The sequence below is a fragment of the Gobio gobio genome, assembly GCF_949357685.1.
Source record: "Gobio gobio genome assembly, chromosome: 5".
NCBI classification, from domain to species: domain Eukaryota; kingdom Metazoa; phylum Chordata; class Actinopteri; order Cypriniformes; family Gobionidae; genus Gobio; species Gobio gobio.
In genome coordinates, this window is record NC_137101.1 from 60,687,247 (window position 1) to 60,707,438 (window position 20,192).

Genomic DNA, 20,192 nt, shown 5'->3' on the forward strand with positions numbered 1-20,192 from the left:
AGATTTAATGATATCACATGGAACCAACCCAACCGATATAGATATTATACCGCAAAGTGATGATGTCACTGACCATTACATAGTAACTTGCATACTGCGTACTGCTGAAATCTGTCATGTTGCGCCACGTTATCGACCAGGCAGAACAATCCTTCCAACCACTATAGATAGATTCTCAAATAGCTTACCTGATCTGTCTCAGCTGCTCAGTGAACCCAAACAAACAGATGAACTAGAGGAAATGACTAGCAGTATGAGCACCATTTTCTCTAGTACATTAGAAATTGTTGCACCAATTAGATTAAAAAAAGGTTAGAGAGAAAACTAAAGCACCATGGTACAACAGTGCTACACATGTTATCAAGAGAGAAACTCGTAACTTAGAGCGTAAATGGAAACAAACTAATTTAGAGGTCTTTAGAATCGCATGGAAAGATAGTATGTCACGTTATAAAAAGGCCCTAAAAGCAGCCAGGGCTGAGCATCTCCGCAAATTAATAGAAAATAACCAAAATAATCCAAGGTTTTTATTTAACACCGTGGCTAGACTAACAAATAAACAAGCATCGCCTGAACAAAATATTCCGTTACAGTTTAGTAGTAATGATTTTATGAATTTCTTCACTGAGAAAATAGAAAGCATCAGAAACAAAATTGTAAATGTACAATTTTTAATGATGTCTTATGAGTCAACCGCAATTATCGCCCCTCAAGAACTACTACACCGCTTTACAACTATAGGACAGGAAGAGCTAAATAAACTTATCATTGCATCTAAACCAACAACATGTTTATTAGATCCAACACCCACTAAACTACTGAAAGAGTTGTTACCTGTAGTGGAAGAGCCTCTTCTCAATAGTATTAACTCGTCTTTATCTTTAGGTCATGTTCCAAGAATATTCAAGTTGACAGTCATAAAACCTCTCATTAAGAAGCCACAATTAGATCATAATAACCTAGCAAATTACAGACCAATTTCAAATCTTCCATTCATGTCTAAAATACTAAAAGTTGTGTCCGCTCAATTGTGCTCTTTCTTGCAAGAAAATGATATCTATGAAAAATTTCAATCAGGATTCAGGCCGCATCATAGTACAGAAACTGCGCTCGTTAAAATCACAAATTATTTACTTCTAGCTTCTGACCAAGGCTGTATCTCAATACTAGTTCTACTCGATCTTAGTGCTGCGTTCGATACTATAGATCATAAAATACTCTTAGATCGACTTCAAAATTACACTGGTGTTCAGGGACAGGCATTAAACTGGTTTAGATCGTACTTATCAGACCGCTACCATTTTGTCTGTCTAAATGGGGAAAAATCAAAGATAACGTCAGTAGACTATGGGGTGCCGCAAGGATCCGTGTTAGGCCCTCTGCTATACTCAAAATATATGTGCTGGCACTTGGTAATATTATAAGAAAACATGGAATTAATTTCCACTGTTATGCTGATGACACTCAATTATATATTTCATCACGACCAGATGAAAACGCTAAATTATCTAAACTGACAGCTTGTGTTGAAGATATTAAATACTGGATGATGTGTAATTTTCTGCTATTAAATTCAGATAAAACGGAGGTATTTCTTATTGGTCCAAAAAACTGCCCACAAAACCTCTCACAATACAACTTTAACTTGGAAGGATGTCCTGTCACTTTATCCACTACAGTAAAAGACCTGGGTGTTATATTAGACCGCAAATTGTCTTTCGAAAATCATATTTCATATGTTACAAGAACGGCATTTTTCCACCTTAGAAACATTGCTAAGCTACGTAACATGCTATCTATTTCTGATGCAGAAAAGTTAGTTCATGCATTCATGACCTCGAGACTAGATTACTGTAATGCTTTATTAGCTGGTTGTCCTGCATCATCAATAAACAAGCTACAGTTAGTCCAAAACGCAGCTGCTAGAGTTCTTACCAGATCAAGAAAATATGATCATATAACACCAATTCTATCATCTCTACACTGGTTACCTAATAAGTTCCGTATCAATTACAAACTATTGCTACTGACCTATAAAGCCCTAAATGGTTTAGCTCCAGTGTATTTAACGGATCTTCTATTGCCCTACAATCCATCGCGCTCTTTAAGATCACTAAACTCGAGGCTTCTGGTCATTCCTAGGATATCTAAGTCCACTAAAGGAGGGAGGGCATTTTCACATTTAGCTCCTAAACTCTGGAATAGTCTTCCTGATATTGTTTGAGGTTCAGACTCGCTGTCCCAGTTTAAAACTAGATTAAAGACGCATCTCTTTAGCCAAGCATTCACATTATAATTACCTTTTATACTACAGTTAAATCGGATCAAAAGCATTAATATTCTGAACAGCAGCTATGCTAATTGTTTCACATCCATTCATCAGCTCCAGTTTGTATCCAGCCTCTCATGGAGACTTCGGATGCCCCGACACCTGTGATGAGACGACTCGACGCCTGTGAAGAGACGACTCAATGCCACCGTTGTTATGGCCTAAATTAATACATGATTGATTAACTTTTTCTAACATTTTTCTTTAACATTCTCTTTCTAACATTTTTCAATGTACATTTATGAAATGCACTTTCTGTAAAGCTGCTTTGAAACAATGTGTATTGTGAAAAGCGCTATACAAATAAATTTGAATTGAATTGAACTTTACATATAATTTTAATGTTATTATTAATATAACTTGACGCTGCGTCATGGCAACACTTCCATGTGAGCCGGTGTCTGAATCACATGTCCACACATGCCAATCTGATTGGCTGAACGTATGGATGTCGTGATGTAGTGTAGCGCGTCACCCAGTCCATAAATTGTGTGTCTGTGAAATCAATAGAGAGTTACTATACACAGCTTCACAGTGTTAAACAGGAAAATAATGCAACAGAATTTTATTCGGCCGTACAGCCGGTGGCAGAATGGAGAAAAATGAACCTTGGGAGAAACCAGGCTCAGTCGGGGTGCCAGTTCTCTTTTGGCCAATTAACAAAGAGTGTATTTTTATTATTCTGGAAACTTAACAGGTCAGGGGTCAACATGATCATGACAAGGGATTCCGACCTGATGCTGGGCCACAGATCTTGCCCTCCATGCAACCAATCAAACGGTCAAGATATGGAGTGGCATCTGTGGTAAGGACAGGGAAGCTTAGTCTAGGCTACCTACATGAGCAGCGATATACTGTTAACGAACATCGGACGCTGGCCACACTGATGAATTTGTAAATATGTGCCACACGCTTTGCTCTATATAACAAAATAAACACTTAAACACTGAGAAAACCACAAGCATTTTAATAAAGCATAAGAAAGGCATCTGATCATACCAATGTGGATATGTTTCCTCAAGCACTGCAATTCAGCACTCTAGTAAAGTCATGTCACGTTTATTTATACAACACTTTTTACAATATTTTGCTTAAAATCTAGTATGTTTACCGTATTAAACATGAAAAACAGTGTCAGTGTCTCGTTTCATCAGAAGCACAACTTCATTTTCTACCATAAAGAAGCTCTCCAGTGTTCATGTTTTCACTCCCAGATGTCTGAACTCAAGCAAGTTAAAAATCTATTCAAATATTGTGCTCTGGGTGTCTACCGTCATGTATACAACAATCAGGCATTACATTATGACCACTGACAGGTGACATGAATAACACTGATTATCTCTTCATCACGGTACTTGTTAGTGGGTGGGATATATTAGGCAGCAAGTAAATGGTAAATGGACTGCATTTATATAGCGCTTTCAACAGACTCATGGTCATCCAAAACGCTTTACACATTGCCTCACATTCACCCATTCATACACCGACGGCGGTGTCATCCATGCAAGGTGCCATCCAGCTCATCGGGAGCAGCTGGGGTTAGGTGTCTTGCTCACGGACACCTCGACACTTGGTCAAGTGGAACAGGTGATTGAAACACCAACCTTCCGGTTAGTAGACAACCTACATGAACCACTGAGCCACAGCCGCACCTGAACATGTTGTCCTCAAAGTTGATGTGTTAGAAGCAGAACAAATGGGCAAGTGTAAGGGTTTGAGCGAGTTTGACAAGGGCCAAATTGTGGTGGTGTGTTTCCAGTCTCCAGTGGTCAGTATCTATCAAAAGTGGCGAACCGGCGACAGGGTCATGGGTGGCCAAGGCGCATTGATGCACGTGGGGAGCGAAGGCTGGCCCGTGTTGTCCGATCAAGCAGACGAGCTACTGTAGCTCAAATTGCTCAAGAAGTTAATGCTGGTTCTGATAGAAAGGTGTCAGAATACACAGTGCATCTCAGTCTGTTGTGAATGGTCAGGGTGCCCATGCTGACCCCTGTCCACCCCCCAAAGCACCAACAGTGACACGTGAGCATCAGAAATGGACCACGAAGCAATGGAAGAAGGTGGCCTGGTCTGATGAATCATGTGTTCTTTTACATCCTGTGGATGGCCGGGTGCGTGTGCGTGGCTTACCTGGGGAACACATGGCACCAGAATGCACTATGGGATGAAGGCAAGCTGGCGGAGATAGTGATGCTTTGGGCAATGATCTGCTGGGAAACCTTGGGTCCTGCCATCCATGTGGATGTTACTTTGACACGTATCACCTACCTAAGCATTGTTGCAGACCTTGTACAGCCTTTAATGGAAACAGTATTCCCTGCCGGCCAGCTCTGTACCGGCCAGTTTGAGGTGTTGACTTGGCCTCCAAATTCCCCAGATCTCAATCCAATTGAGCATCTGTGGGATGTGCTGAACAAGCAAGTCCAATCCATGGAGGCCCCAACTCGCAACTTCTTGCTAACATCTTGGTGACAGATACCACAGCATACAGCACACCTCATACTGTTATGCCTGTTTGATGTGGACTTTTAGGTGTCCGTTTAGAAACAACTAACAATTCTTGAGTGAATTCTCAAGTGGTTATTAAGGGTTCCTTTACGTTTGAAACTGTTTCCACACTGACCACATGTTCATGCGATATCTAAGGTTTATTTCTGTTGTGAGGTAGGGATGGGTGATATGGACATGATTGCAGTAATGATATCGATGACGATATAGATGACAATATAAATATAGCACCATTCACCACTGTTCTTGGCTACAAGAGATATTTGCAGGCATTCTTCAGAGCCTCAGAAATAAAAAAATGGATCTAAAGTAAAATGTCATCAAATAGGCTCAGCGCTCATGTACTTCGCTGAAAACAGCCTTTCCTTGGCTAGTACCTCCAATGTTTGCCGTTGGATCTGATGTCTCTGTAGTGGATAAACACAAGATAGGATTCATCTTAAGTAGACCTAATGGGCGATCTTTGGTCTTATGAATCTATCATTTGTTCCTGGGCAAATCGTTTTGGCTGAGGGCAAAGTGAAGTTTCATAACTTTATATATTTAGGCTGTTTAACTTTACCGTCGTAGCCTACTAGAGCGCTGACTTTGTACGTTTGACTGAATTGTTTGCTTTATTTCTTATTGGATAGCTTCCTATACCTTTTATTTAAAATTTTATAATGAATATTATTGATAAATTAAACTGACATTCAACAAAAAGAGGGTTGTGTTTGTCACATTTCATTTTATTACAGTGAAGATAATCAGAGTACATATTCACATATTACCTGAACCACATATTAACTCTATACCTGTCAGCCTTTTTCCCCGCACTTTTATTCTAGCTTCATGCATTCGTTTTGAGCAAAACTTAAATATGGGTACATTTCTTAAAAAAAACAACATTTTGAAAAAAACATTTTTTGTCAAAGACTACATCCAGATGATATTCAGAACGATGATCAAACACAGATGGAGTAGATGGAGTCCATCAACACCCCTAATGCTTGCACAGTCCTAGAGCTCATCCTGAGTCGACATTTAACAATGGGCAGTTTTGATTTATATGATGTTTAATGTTTATGATCACATTGTTTTATATATGTATCTGCTTACATACAGTCGCTTGTTTTTTCTCCCGTCTTCCTCACCTGTGTTTTGATCAAGAGAATATGTACTCATTCAGAAGATGCGTAATAGAGCCCCCTAGCATATAACAGTCAAAACACGGAAACACTGAAAATTCCATGTTTGACCGGGAAAGTTAACAGGTTGAGTTTTATATTTCATTTTGTTTTAAATATACATGCAGTAAAGATGGGAATTGTGGGATATTTTGACCATTCTTCTAGCAGCGAATTTGTGAGGTCAGGCACTGATGTTGGACGAGAAGGCCAACATCAGTCTCTGTTTAATTCATCCCAAAGGTGTTCTATCGGGTTGGGGTCAGGAGTCTGTGCAGGCCATTCAAGTTCCTCGACATCAAAGTCACTCATCCATGTCTTTATGGACCTTGCTTTGTGCACTGATGCACAGTCATGTTGGAGCAGGAAGAGGTCATTACCTCTTGGCAGGAGTAAGCCTTCTCTCCAGTGTGAAGTCTCATGTGGCCTTTAAAATTCCCTTTATGATTGAAACTCTTTCCACATTGTTGGCAGGTGTAAGGCTTCTCTCCAGTGTGAATTTTCATGTGGGCTTTAAGATGATCTGTTTGAGTGAAACTCTTTCCACACTGTTGGCAGGTGTAAGGCTTCTCTCTAGTGTGAACTCTCATGTGTAGCCCAAAGTTTCCTTTATAAGCGAAACTCTTTCCACACTGTTGGCAGGTGTAAGGCTTCGCTCCAGTGTGAATACTCATGTGGCCTTTAAGATGCCTTTTTCGAGTGAACCTCTTTCCACACTCTTGGCAGGTGTAAGGCTTCTCTCCAGTGTGAATTTGCATGTGTTCCTCAAGGTTTCCTTTTCGAGTGAAACTCTTTCCACACTGTTGGCATATGTAAGGCTTCTCTCCAGTGTGAACACCCATGTGTTGCCCAAAGTTTATTTTATCAGTGAAACTCTTTCCATACTGTTTGCAGATGTAAGGATTATCTCCAGTGTGAATTCTCATGTGGGCTTTAATATGCTCTGCTTGAGTGAAACTCTTTCCACACTGTTGGCATGTGTATGGCTTCTCTCCAGTGTGAACTCTCATGTGGCCTTTAAGATTCCCTTTATGATTGAAACTCTTTCCACATTGTTGGCAGGTGTAAGGCTTCTCTCCAGAGTGAATTTTCATGTGGGCTTTAAGATGATCTGTTTGAATGAAACTCTTTCCACACTGTTGGCAGGTGTAAGGCTTCTCTCCAGTGTGAACTCTCATGTGTTGCACAAAGTTTCCTTTATAAGCGAAACTCTTTCCACACTGTTGGCAGGTGTAAGGCTTCTCTCCAGTGTGAATACTCATGTGGGCTTTAAGATGCCCTCTTTGAGTGAAACTCTTTCCACACTGTTGACAGGTGTAAGGCTTCTCTCCAATGTGAATTCTCATGTGGGCTTTAATACTCGCTTTTCGAGTGAAACTCTTTCCACACTGTTGGCAAGTGTGAGGCTTCTCTCCGGTGTGAATTTTCCTGTGGACTTTAAGGTGTTGTTTTTCAATTAAACTCTTTCCAGCCTTTTGAGTGATTGTTTGTGAGGAAATCTTTTCAGTCTGTGAGCAACTAAAAGATTTTTCTCCAGTTATGAAATCATGATGTTGCCCATCCGGATCTTTCTCTTCCATGTCATTTAGTTCTTGACCCTCCACTTTCAGTGCCATCAGATCTAAAAGAGACAAAAACAAGTTTAATGGCAAAAAACAACAGACATCAAAATATTAAAACAGTAAAGGCATCAAAACAAAAACATGTATGCTAGATCCTAGGAGTGTGACGAGATCTCGTGCCACTGTGACGAGATTTCTCGTTGAGGTGAAAGCGGTCTCGTGTCATATTGTAATGACGAGTGTGAGGGTGTTAGAATAGAATATGCCAACACTATGTTTACATTACGCCTCCACTCTAGTTTGGCTTTTATAGAAATAAAAACTATTTAATTCAGGTGGATAACAGTCACTTTAATTCCATCAGCTCACCCAACACGAGCTGTTCCGAGTCGTACATAGTGCACAGCACTGATCATGTGTCGAGAAGACGAGCGCCTGCATTGAGCGTGTGTTACGAGTGTGTGTTACATGTTAATGGACTCCATGGCGGAGGATTCGTTGCACAGCAGAAACGTCAGACTTATATTTGAAAATGCACGTTCAGCACCACCAGTACTATTCCCTGGTAATACCATTTTTATTAGTATTATTACACATGATTGCGAAATTCAAAGTGAAAGTAAACGCGAGCGCGCATTCAAACACGATTTCAATACGTGAACACTGTTTGAAAGCGGCTCCCTGAGGCAAGCGCATATCTCCCAATATATAAGCTATCTCGTTGTAACCATCTCTTAGCTCTGTATCATGCTTGAAGAAAAATTTGGTCTCTATTTGCACTTTGAATATTGAGTATTTTGATTATGGTATTATGGTTATTGTTTGCACTTAATATCTATTATCAGTTTGTGGGAAGGAGTTCAGTTAGGAGGTCAAAAGAAGCTCGTGCAGTTCTAAGGTCAGAAGAGACAGTCATACAGGAGAGACGCCAATCAATTGAGTTTTTGGCAAAACCTTTACAGTGCTTGAGTATTGTTGTATTTTACTGCGTATGATAATTCATACTCAGAAAGTAGAACTGAAATGACATTCATTACAAGATGATGAGTTAAAACGGGGTCCGGCCGGGCTCAGCCCAAAGGAGCGACGTGCGGACACCTTCCCGTGGGCCCACCACTCACAGGAGGGACCGTAAGGGGCCGGTGCAGAGAAAATCGGGCAGCAGTCGAAGGCAGGAGCCTAGACAACCCGATCCCTGGACACGGAAACTGGCCCTTGGGACATGGAATGTCACCTCACTGGCGGGGAAGGAGCCTGAGATTGTGCGTGAGGTTGAGAGGTTCCGACTAGAGATAGTCGGAATCACCTCTACGCACGGCTTGGGCTCTGGAACCACACTCCTCAAGAGAGGATGGACTCTTCACCACTCCGGAGTTGCCCATGGTGAGAGGCGGCGGGCTGGTGTGGGTTTGCTTATAGCCCCCCAGCTCTGCCGCCATGTGTTGGAGTTTACCCCGGTGAACGAAAGGGTCGTTTCCCTGCGGCTTAGGCTCAGGGATAGGTCTCACACTGTTGTTTGTGCCTACGGGCCGAACGGCAGTGCAGAGTACCCGGCCTTTTTGGAGTCCCTGGGAGGGGTGCTGGAAAGTGCTCCGACTGGGGACTTCGTCGTTCTAATGGGGGACTTCAACGCCCACGTGGGCAATGACAGTGACACCTGGAGGGGCGTGATTGGGAGGAACTGCCCCCTTGATCTGAACCCAAGTGGTGTTCAGTTATTGGACTTCTGTGCTAGTTACGGTTTGTCCATAACGAACACCATGTTCAGGCATAAGAGTGTCCATCAGTGCACATGGCACCAGGACACTCTAGGTCGTAGGTCAATGATCGACTTTGTGGTCGTTTCATCTGACCTGCGGCCGTATGTCTTGGACACTCGGGTGAAGAGAGGGGCGGAGCTGTCAACTGTTCACCACCTGGTGGTGAGTTGGATCCAATGGCGGGGGAGAAAGCTGGACAGACTCGGCCCAAGCGTACTGTAAGGGTCTGCTGGGAACGTTTGGCCGAGTCTCCTGTCAGAGAGATCTTCAACTCCTATCTCCGGCAGAACTTCGACTGGATCCCGAGGGAGGCTGGAGATATTGAGTCCGAATGGACCATGTTCTCCACCTCCATTGTCAAAGCGGCCGCTCAGAGCTGTGGCCGTAAGGTCTCCGGTGCATGTCGAGGCGGCAATCCCCAAACCCGGTGGTGGACACCGGAAGTAAGGGATGCCGTCAAGCTGAAGAAGGAGTCCTATCGGGCCTGGTTGGCTTGTGGGACTCCTGAGGCAGCTGACACGTACCGGCAGGCTAAGCGGACTGCAGCCCGGGTGGTTGTGGAGGTAAAAACTCGGGCCTGGGAGGAGTTCGGTGAGGCCATGGAAAAGGACTATCGGCTGGCCTCGAAGAGATTCTGGCAAACCGTCCGGCACCTCAGGAGGGGGAAGCAGTGCCCTACCAACGCTGTTTACAGTGGCGATGGGCGGCTGTTGACCTCAACTGGGGATGTCGTCGGACGGTGGAAGGAATACTTAGAGGATATCCTCAATCCCGCCATCACGTCTTCCATTGAGGAAGCAGAGGCTGGGGGCTCAGAGGAGGACTCGTCCATCACCCAAGCTGAAGTCACCGAGGTGGTCAAGAAACTCCTCGGTGGCAAGGCACCGGGGGTGGATGAGATCCGCCCTGAGTACCTCAAGTCTCTGGATATTGTGGGGCTGTCTTGGCTGACACGCCTCTGCAGCATCGCGTGGCGGTCGGGGACAGTGCCTCTGGGATGGCAGACTGGGGTGGTGGTCCCTCTTTTTAAGAAGGGGGACCAGAGGGTGTGTTCCAACTACAGGGGGAATCACACTTCTTAGCCTCCCCGGGAAAGTCTATGCCAGGGTACTGGAGAGGAGAATACGGCCGATAGTAGAACCTCGGATTCAGGAGGAACAGTCTGGTTTTCGTCCGGGCCGTGGTACACTGGACCAGCTCTATACCCTCTACAGGGTGCTGGAGGGTTCATGGGAGTTTGCCCAACCAGTCCACATGTGTTTTGTGGATTTTGACAAGGCATTCGACTGTGTCCCTCGCGGCATCCTGTGGAGGGTGCTCAGGGAGTATGGGGTCCAGGGCTGTCCGGTCCCTGTACGACCGAAGCAGGAGTTTGGTCCGCATTGCCGGCAGTAAGTCAGACTTGTTCCCGGTGCATGTTGGACTCCGGCAGGGCTGCCCCCCTTCATCGCCGGTTCTGTTCATAATTTTTATGGACAGAATTTCTAGGCGCAGCCAGGGGCCGGAGGGTGTCAGATTTGGGGACCACGCGGTTTCGTCTCTACTCTTTGCGGATGACGTTGTCATGTTGGCCCCTTCTAACCAGGACCTTCAGCATGCACTGGGACGGTTTGCAGCCGAGTGTGAAGCGGCTGGGATGAGGATCAGCACCTCCAAATCCGAGGCCATGGTCCTCAGTCGGAAAAGGGTGGTTTGTCCACTTCAGGTTGGTGGAGAGTTCCTGCCTCAAGTGGAGGAGTTCAAGTATCTAGGGGTCTTGGTCACGAGTGAGGGGAGGATGGAACGGGAGATTGACAGACGGATCGGTGAAGCTTCTGCAGTATTGCGGTCGATGTACCGGTCTGTTGTGGTGAAGAAAGAGCTAAGCCGTAAGGTGAAGCTCTCGATTTACCGGTCAATCTACGTTCCTACTCTCACCTATGGTCATGAGCTTTGGGTCATGACCGAAAGGACAAGATCCCGGATACAGGCGGCCGAAATGAGCTTTCTCCGCAGGGTGGCTGGGCGCTCCCTTAGAGATAGGGTGAGAAGCTCAGTCACTCGGGAGGAACTCGGAGTAGAGCCGCTGCTCCTCCACATCAAGAGGGGTCAGCTGAGGTGGCTCGGGCATCTGTTCCGGATGCCTCCTGAACGCCTTCCCGGGAAGGTGTTTCGGGCATGTCCAACCGGGAGGAGGCCCCGGGGAAGACCAAGGACACGCTGGAGGGACTATGTCTTCCGGCTGGCCTGGGAACGCCTCGGTGTACCCCCGGAAGAGCTAGAGGAAGTGTCTAGGGAGAGGGAAATCTGGGCATCTCTAAAAAGCCCTGGACTACTTTGGATTTGACCAGCTTAGTGAACTCTAGACCAGCGATTACAACTCTGTAATCGTTCTGATTTGAACATCAAACACTGTTGAAAGGGCCCTAGTTATTGGCGATTCTATTACGCTCTGGGTACCAGTGACTTTGGCCTGCTGTTAGACCTTCACCCTATGGTCGAACCTCTCCTTTCTACGGGCCGGAGTCCCCTTAGAATTAGTTTCCAGGCATGTTGTATCAACAGATGCCTATGTCACAGGCTGGGGTGCCATGTGCAATGAGCATGCTGCTGCGGGCTCCTGGACAGGACTCCAGTGCCTCAAGTGCATGTCAATTGCCTCGAGTTATTGGCAGTATGGTTTGCTCTGCACTGCTTCCGGGCATTGCTCAAGGGCCAACACGTACTAGTCCGGTCAGACAACGTGGCCACAGTAGAGTTCATCAACCGACAAGGTGGTCTACGCTCCCACCGTATGTTGTAACTTGCCCGCCATCTCCTTATATGGAGTCAGAAGCATCTGAGGTTGCTTCGTGCCATTAACATCCCGGGAGACCTGAATCGTGCAGCCAAAGAGTTCTCACAGTTTCAGCCACTTCCTGGAGAATGGAGACTCCATCCCCAGACAGTTCAGCTGATTTGGGAACAGTTCAGCGATGCACAAGTAGATCTGTTTGCCTTCCACGACTCCTCATTGCCGCTTGTTTTACTCCCTGACCGAGGGTACCCTCAGCACAGATGCACTAGTGCACAGCTGGCCGCGGGTCCTCCACAAGTATGCGTTTTCCCCAGTGAGCCTTCTTGCACAGACCCTGGTTCTTCTGGTTGCATCTCATTGGCCCAACCGTTTTCCGAATTGGTGCTCCTTGTGACAGCCCCTTCCTGTCCGATTCCTCTGAGGAAGGACCTCCTTTCTCAGAGATGGGGCACCCTTTGGCACTCACAGCTTTATCTGTGGAACCTGTAAGAGTGGGCCCTGGACAGGACGTGGCAGGTTTGAGTACCCTACCACCACAGGTGGTGGCTACCATCACTTCCGCTAGGGCTTTGTCACGAGACACGGCTATGCAGTGAAGTGGAATCTCTTCGTCACATGGTGTTCTTCTCAGAAAATTTCAGATCGGGTCTGTGCTCTCCTTCCTCCAAGAAGGGTTGGAATGAAGGCTGTCTCCTTCCACCCTGAAGGTTTACGTGGCCGCTATCTATGCGCACCATGACCTTCTGGAGTTTAAAGCGGTGGGTCAGCATGACCTGGTCATCAGGTTTCTGAGGGGGGCTAGGAGACTAAATCCTCCTCGCTCTCCTCTCATACCAGCTCCGGAAATAAGAAAAGAAAGACAAACGGACATTCAAGACCATCCGAAAGGATGGATTTGCTCAAGCCAGGACGAGCTACCAGACGAAAACAATTAACTAGACTAATCAGACAAATGGAAAAAATGAACAAACAGATGACAGATGATATTAAACATCTTGTGTTTGATAGTGATTTTGAATGCTCACATTATGAATTTTTTAAGTTATGAGAGAAGTTTGGATCTCTTGACACTCAAGACTATCCGAACTTGCCTCGTAATTAGGATGAAATGTGTTATTATCATGATTTACTTTTGTAGGGGGAATCTATTATATATCTCCAGTAGTATTTAGAAGTGTATGACTTTTAAAAAATAAATTATTATATTTCTTTAGATTTTAGAAGTGTATATGTGCTCAGTTAGTTGAGGTTAAACGCAGGGTATTTTGCCTAACAGCGAAACTATTTACAGGCATAAGGGGGAGGCTGGCTGAAGTTAAAGGTGTTAATGAAAGATAAGACCATGTTCACGGTCAACTAAAACCCACACGGAACTGTGGTTTCTACAAGCGGCCCCCGAACTCTGAAAGACCTCACGCCTATACTGTATGTGTGTATTAAAATCTAATCTTATCCTTGGACAAATATATCAAGTGTGTGCAAGATGTCCAGGGGTTATGCTTACCATATTAGGAATTGCTTTGTGATAGTAACTGCCCCGCACCAAGCTGGGGATAAAGGAGGGTGCCGGGAGAAGATCGGCGCCGTGCCCCGGGTGAAGATTTTTACGCTGTTACAGATGCTGGTCATATAATTAGAATATCATAAAGTTTATTTAATTCACTAATTCCATTAAAAAAGTGAAATTTGTAAATTATATTCATTCATTACACAAAGACTGATATATTTCAAATGTTAATTTCTTTTAATTCTGATTATTATAACTGACAACTAAGGAAAATCCCAAGTTCAGTATCTCAGAAAATTAGAATATTACTTAAGACCAATACAAAGAAAGGATTTTTAGAAATCTTGGCCAACTGAAAAGTATGAACATGAAAAGTATGAGCATGTCCAGCACTCAATACTTAATTGGGGATCCTTTTGCCTGAATTACTGCAGCAATGCGGCGTGGCATGGAGTCGATCAGTCTGTGGCACTGCTCAGGTGTTATGAGAGCCCAGGTTGCTCTGATAGTGGCCTTCAGCTCTTCTGCATTGTTGGGTCTGGCATATCGCATCTTCCTCTTCAAAATACCCCATAGATTTTCTCTGGAGTTAAGGTCAGGCGAGTTTGCTAGCCAATTGAGAACAGGGATAACATGGTCCTTAAACCAGGTACTGGTTGCTTTGACACTGTGTGCAGGTGCCAAGTCCTGTTGGAAAATTAAATCTGCATCTCCATAAAGTTGGTCAGCAGTAGGAAGCATGAAGTGCTATAAAACGGCTGGTATATGGCTGCGTTGACCTTGGACCTCAGAAAACACAGCGGACCAACACCAGCAGATGACATGGCACCCCAAACCATCACTGACTGTGGAAACTTTACACTGGACCTCAAGCAACGTGGATTGTGTTTGCCTCTCTTCTCTTCCTACAGACTCTGGGACCCTGATTTCCAAAGCAAATGCAAAATTTACTTTCATCAGAGAACATAACTTTGGACCACTTTTTTTCCTTTTTGTCTTTGGCCTAGGCGAGACGCTTCTGACGCTGTCTGTTGTTCAAGAGTGGCTTGACACAAGGAATACTACAGCTGAAACCCATGTCTTGCATACGTCTGTGCGTAGTGGTTCTTGAAGCACTGACTCCAGCTGCTGTCCACTCTTTGTGAATCACTCCCACATTTTTGAATGGGTTTTGTTTCACCATCCTCTCCAGGGTGCAGTTATACCTATTGCTTGTACACTTTTTTCTACCACATCTTTTCCTTCCCTTCGCCTCTCTATTAATGTGCTTGGACACAGAGCTCTGTGAACATCCAGCCTCTTTTGCAATGACCTTTTGTGTCTTGCCCTCCTTGTGCAAGGTGTCAATGATCGTCTTTTGGACAACTGTCAAGTTAGCAGTCTTCCCCATTATTGTGTAGCCTACTGAACTAGACTGAGATACCATTTAAAAGGCCTTTAGAGGTGTTTTGAGTTAATTAGCTGATTAGAGTGTGGCACCAGGTGTCTTTAATATTGAACCTTTTCAGAATATTCTAATTTTCTGAGATACTGAATTTGGGATTTTCCTTAGTTGTCAGTTATAATCATCAAAATTAAAAGAAATAAACATTTGAAATATATCAGTCTGTGTGTAATGAATGAATATAATATACAAGTTTCACTTTTTGAATGGAATTAGTGAAATAAATCAACTTTTTGATGATATTCTAATTTTATGACCAGCACCTGTATATCTTTTTATTGGAACTTTGTTATTTCTTTTTGAGTTATTGTACTTTGTATTATTCTGAAAATTGTATTAAGTAAACAGGGGAACCGATGTGGTGAACCTTATTAATTTTATTCCGACTCAGAGTATTCATTTTTCCCTAGTTCTAAGTATTTGTATATTTATCTACGGTTAATGTTAAGTGTTGCAGGAAAAATCTTCAGACCAGAACGGTGCAGACTCAAAGATAAAACATTTGAGGAGTTGCTCAGTGAGTTTTGCATTGGAATAAATGATAACTGCATTTACAGCGACTTTGTTATTTGATTACTTTGAAATGAAAATAACATTGAAAGATGAATTTGGTGAATTTTGGTGAGCATATATTTATGAATTATACTGATTCTTTATATCATTTGGTTATTTAGTGTTGTTTTGCATGTGTGCTTTTTTGGAAAGATATCAAAATGTACCTTGAAAAAAGCTTGAAGAAAATACAGTTTTGTGAGAATCACCCTTATATCTGATGGTTTACTTTGCTGGAAATGGAACATGATGGGGAAAAAAAAACAAATTGTGAAATTGCTAAAGAGTGATTACAAAAGCAGATGGGGCAATTTTATTTATATTGTGCATTTAATTTAGTTTATATCTCTTTCCTGTTCTTGTTAATTGTTATGATGAAGCTTATACTCCCAGTGCACTTACATATTCCCAATAAATATATCTTTACAAAAAAGTAGATATTGGGGTTAATATCTTCTCATAATATCGGATTTTCTCACTTTGAAGGCAGCTTTAGTATTTGTCAGGTCATGTGATCTCAACATGTCTGTCCACATGAGGCGACCCACTCCATGTCAAATAAAACTGCTTTAATTAGGACTTTAATAACATTTGAATAAGGATCAAATGATCATACGAAACCAACCTGTTTGTTCCTCAGTTTCTTCATGTTTCACTCTCAATGTTTCTTCAACCTTTACGTCTTCACTCTCCTCTTTCATAAACGCCATCTTTGTTTTTTCCTCAGTTTCTTCGTGTTTCAATGTTTCTTCAATCTTCACATCTTCAGTCTCCTCTTTAATAAACGCCATCTTTAAGATAAGAATAAACACAGAAATAAAAAACACATCCAAACTAAATCAGTAATTCAGTCACTGGTAAGAGAGTCAGTCAGAGTGAGAGTTAATGGCCTTAAATTACCTGATTAGACAACAAAAAACTCTCTAAAAAAACACAAATTCAGACATGTTATGCTACATCTATCTATTTGTAGATGTTACATTTACACATTTAACATTATTAAAGGGATAGTTCACCCAAAAATGAGAATGTGATGTTTATCTGCTTACCCACAGGGCATCCAAGATGTAGGTGTGTTTGTTTCTTCAGTAGAACACAAATGAAGATGTTTAACTCCAGCCGTTGCTGTGTGCCAGTCCTATAATGCATGCCAATGGTCATATTTTAGAGTATGAGCGCTATGAGAGTAAAAAAACATAGACATACGAATCCATATTAAACCCTGCGTCTCGTGACGACACATTGATGTTTTAAGACATGAAACGATCGGTTTCTGTGAGAAACTCAACAGTATTTGTTATTTTTTTTTACCTCTGATCAGACGAATCTCCAAACCGCCATTACTCCCTGTCAGTGGGGACAAAACGTGTGCGCGATCATAGATATATACATAGATTCCTCATTAGCGCATCGAATGAGGCATCTACGTATGATTGTGCTAATATTTTGACCTTTTTTGCCAGAAGTAATGGCGGTGGGAAGATACGAAGAGATCAGAGGTAAAAAAAATTATCGTGACTTAAGACATCAATGTGTCATCACGAGATGTGTCGTTTACCCTCATAGCTCTCATATTCTAAAATATGACCATTGGCATGCATCATACGACTGGCACATAGTAACGATTGGAGTTAAAAATCTTAATTTGTGTTCTACTGAAGAAACAAACACACCTACATCTTGGTAAGCAGATAAACATCACATTTTCATTTGAATCAATCAATTGAATCTCTTTACAAACAGACACTCAAAATATCTCTAATAATTACCAACATTGCAATATAGTTCATATAATGCAGAAAGAAAATAATGGCAGAACAACAAGAGCAATCACTAGAGGAGACTGTGTTGAACAGTTTAGATGAACAACATTTGGGCGATCAGTCTTTTCAGTCAGAGCCATTCATTATTGGAATACTCTACCAACTGAATTAAGGGACAGAATTTAAATAGAAGCAATATTTATTAGGGGAGCTGATGAAAAGGAAATACTTGATATTGTTAATAACTGTGAGAGTAAAAAGTGTACTGGTTGTAATGATATTGACAAGTCATTATTAAAAATATTATAGAATATATATTAGAACCATTTACACATATTTGTAAACAGTCATTTTTAACAGGTATATTTCCTAATAATATGAAATCAGCTCAAGTTATTCCTATATTTAAAAGTTGGAGACAGACAACTTTTTTCCAACTACAGACCAATCTCTCTGCTTTCCCAGTTCTCAAACATTTTAGAGAAATTATTTGTGCGCAGACTTAAATAATAATTTTATTTAGCCTTAGACACTATTGATCGTGGCTTATTAATGATGGCATTAGAAAGATATGGTATAAGAGGAATTGCTTGCTCTTGGTTAAAAAGTCACCTTGAGGACAGATATCAATTTGGACAATTACATTTTGAAAGTCACTTGTGGTGTTCCACAAGGTTCAGTGTTAGGCCCGAAATTGTACTATACATAAATTATATTGTAATGTGTCTAATATATTAAAAATGGTGATGACACAAATTTGAATTGTTCCGGGAAGAATTTGGATAGCCATACATGACTTATTGTGTGGAGGTGTGGGGCCATACATAGAAAACCAATTTAAATCATATATTCTACAAAAAAAGAGCAATAAGGATTGACTATTACAAACCAAAAAAAATAAATTGTTTATTAATTTACAAGCTTTAAAATTTGTTGATTTGATTTTTATTCTGCTCAGACAATGTATAAAGTATGTAATAATTTACTTCCAAATTGCATTCAGAAGCTGTTCGAAATAAGAGAAAGTCTGTATAAACTAAGAGGAATTCATGTTTAAATAAGGTCAAGCACTAATATAAAAAATAGATATGGTAAATAGATAGGTAAATCTGTCAAAGGGGTAAGCCTATGGACTATTTTTGAGAAGGAAATAAAACGGTGTAATTCTTTGTGTAAATTTAAGAAAATGTTTAAAAACAAGGTGATAAATAATTATATCACAATATAATTAATTGGTATATGCAATACTTAATTTATCACAATAATATTTGAAATGTATACATGTATATATGATCTTTGTAATTATCCTTGTACATTTTGGGGAATTTTTTATGTAACTCTATTGTTAATCTTGTACTAATCTAATCCATTAGAAAAAATAACTAAATAAAAATAGAATATAGAATCCCACAGAATAGAATCTAGCTTAAAAAAGCGCATAGAGCTGATTGATTTATTTGTTGTTTGTTGATTTTCAAATATAAAACTTGTTGAAATGTTTTAAGTGTGTGCATCTGTTCTTTTTGAACACTTTCATCTCATTTGAACAAAACCGTGATAATATTGATAACTGTGATAATTTGGGTCACTATAATTGTGATGTGAAATTTCCATACCGTTTCATCCCTACTTATGATACCAATTGGTTGTGTATGATATATGTTTTATTATTTGTGGATAATAGTGAATTGTGTGTAAAGGTTTATGATAAACTGACTCACGATATATAGAGAGAAATGAGATGCAGCTTTTCTGTTACTCATGTGTGTATGAGCTTTGCTAACAATAAACAACATTCATTAATGTCAGTTAAAGCATGTTAAGTTCAAGAATCAAACATTCATTTAATATTTATTGTTAAACTATAAAATTGCCTGAACAGTTTGCATTGATTTAAACACTTTAAAAGCTTAAAACACAAACCTTTCTTCAGCAGAACCACAACAGATGCAGGAGCGGCACAGCCTTATGACGTCACAAAACCACTACAAAATAAAAGTCCTGATCACATGCTCAAGTCACAAATGTGTGTAGACATTCACATACAGATAATAAAACACATATCAGTTGAATTCTTGAAGAAATACATATTTAAATGCTTGTTGGTCAATGATGTGCTAAAAATAAGTACCAAAGAAAGAGTTTTAACCACATCTAATATGTGAGATTCTGTAAATGCTAAACACAAATGTTTGTGTGTAGAAATCATACAAGGGGACGAGACCTTTTTATTTATTTATACTTATTTTTTAAGAGTTTAATCAAAAACAATAAACCATGCCAATGCTTTTCATCAAGGCGGAAGTCATTCCTCATGCAGTGATTTTGTCTGATCTATGAATAATTAAAAAAATAATAATAATAATAATAATAATATAATAATATATATATATATCATTGATATTTTATAATTTTATTTCTTTTATCTTATCCTTTTAGTGTAGAATAGATAAAGCTGTTTGTTTTAAGATGACAATTTTTTTTTTTAAGTTACATTTTTAAGGCTGATACATTTTTAGGTTGCTTTACCTCAGGGGTCTAACAGCGCTCGTCAATGTCAAAATGATCGAGATGGCCAATCATATCAAAGAAGGCGGGGCTTACTGTCATACTGTCACAACACGGCAACGAGAGTTCGAGGAAATATGCAAGTAGATGCAAATCTTAGACAACTGTTTTATGATAGATATGTTCAGCTATAGACAGAATAGACTGCAAACCACTCAACTTTTTTGTGGAATTTTGCATTCATGATTAATGTAATTAATAAATTAATGTGACGACGAGGCAAAAAAACTTAGCATTTTCTACATAGACATACGAAT

At 41.2% G+C, this 20,192-nt stretch overlaps 2 protein-coding genes across 4 annotated transcripts in view; both read right to left on the bottom strand.

Annotated features, from left to right (window-relative positions):
- Positions 1 to 20,192, bottom strand: part of LOC307127107 (uncharacterized protein) — a 94,201-nt gene that overhangs the window by 22,155 nt on the left and 51,854 nt on the right. The gene's annotated exons all lie outside the window — the stretch shown is intronic.
- LOC307127020 (uncharacterized protein) lies at positions 5,549 to 19,372 on the bottom strand. 3 transcript variants are annotated; one of them, XM_079817953.1, is made up of 4 exons: positions 19,291 to 19,351; positions 16,230 to 16,395; positions 15,772 to 15,837; positions 5,549 to 7,624 (listed from the first exon to the last, which is right to left on the bottom strand). In XM_079817953.1, the coding sequence occupies exon 4, from the start codon at positions 7,617 to 7,619 to the stop codon at positions 6,324 to 6,326; it is 1,296 nt and encodes a 431-aa protein (XP_079674079.1). In that variant the 5' UTR covers positions 7,620 to 7,624; positions 15,772 to 15,837; positions 16,230 to 16,395; positions 19,291 to 19,351; the 3' UTR covers positions 5,549 to 6,323. The 3 variants fall into 3 exon arrangements, with proteins under 3 accessions (XP_079674079.1, XP_079674078.1, XP_079674077.1); XM_079817952.1 differs by lacking the exon at positions 15,772 to 15,837 and adding an exon at positions 16,654 to 16,742 and having other exon boundaries at positions 5,555 to 7,624; XM_079817951.1 differs by lacking the exon at positions 15,772 to 15,837 and having other exon boundaries at positions 5,555 to 7,624; positions 19,291 to 19,372.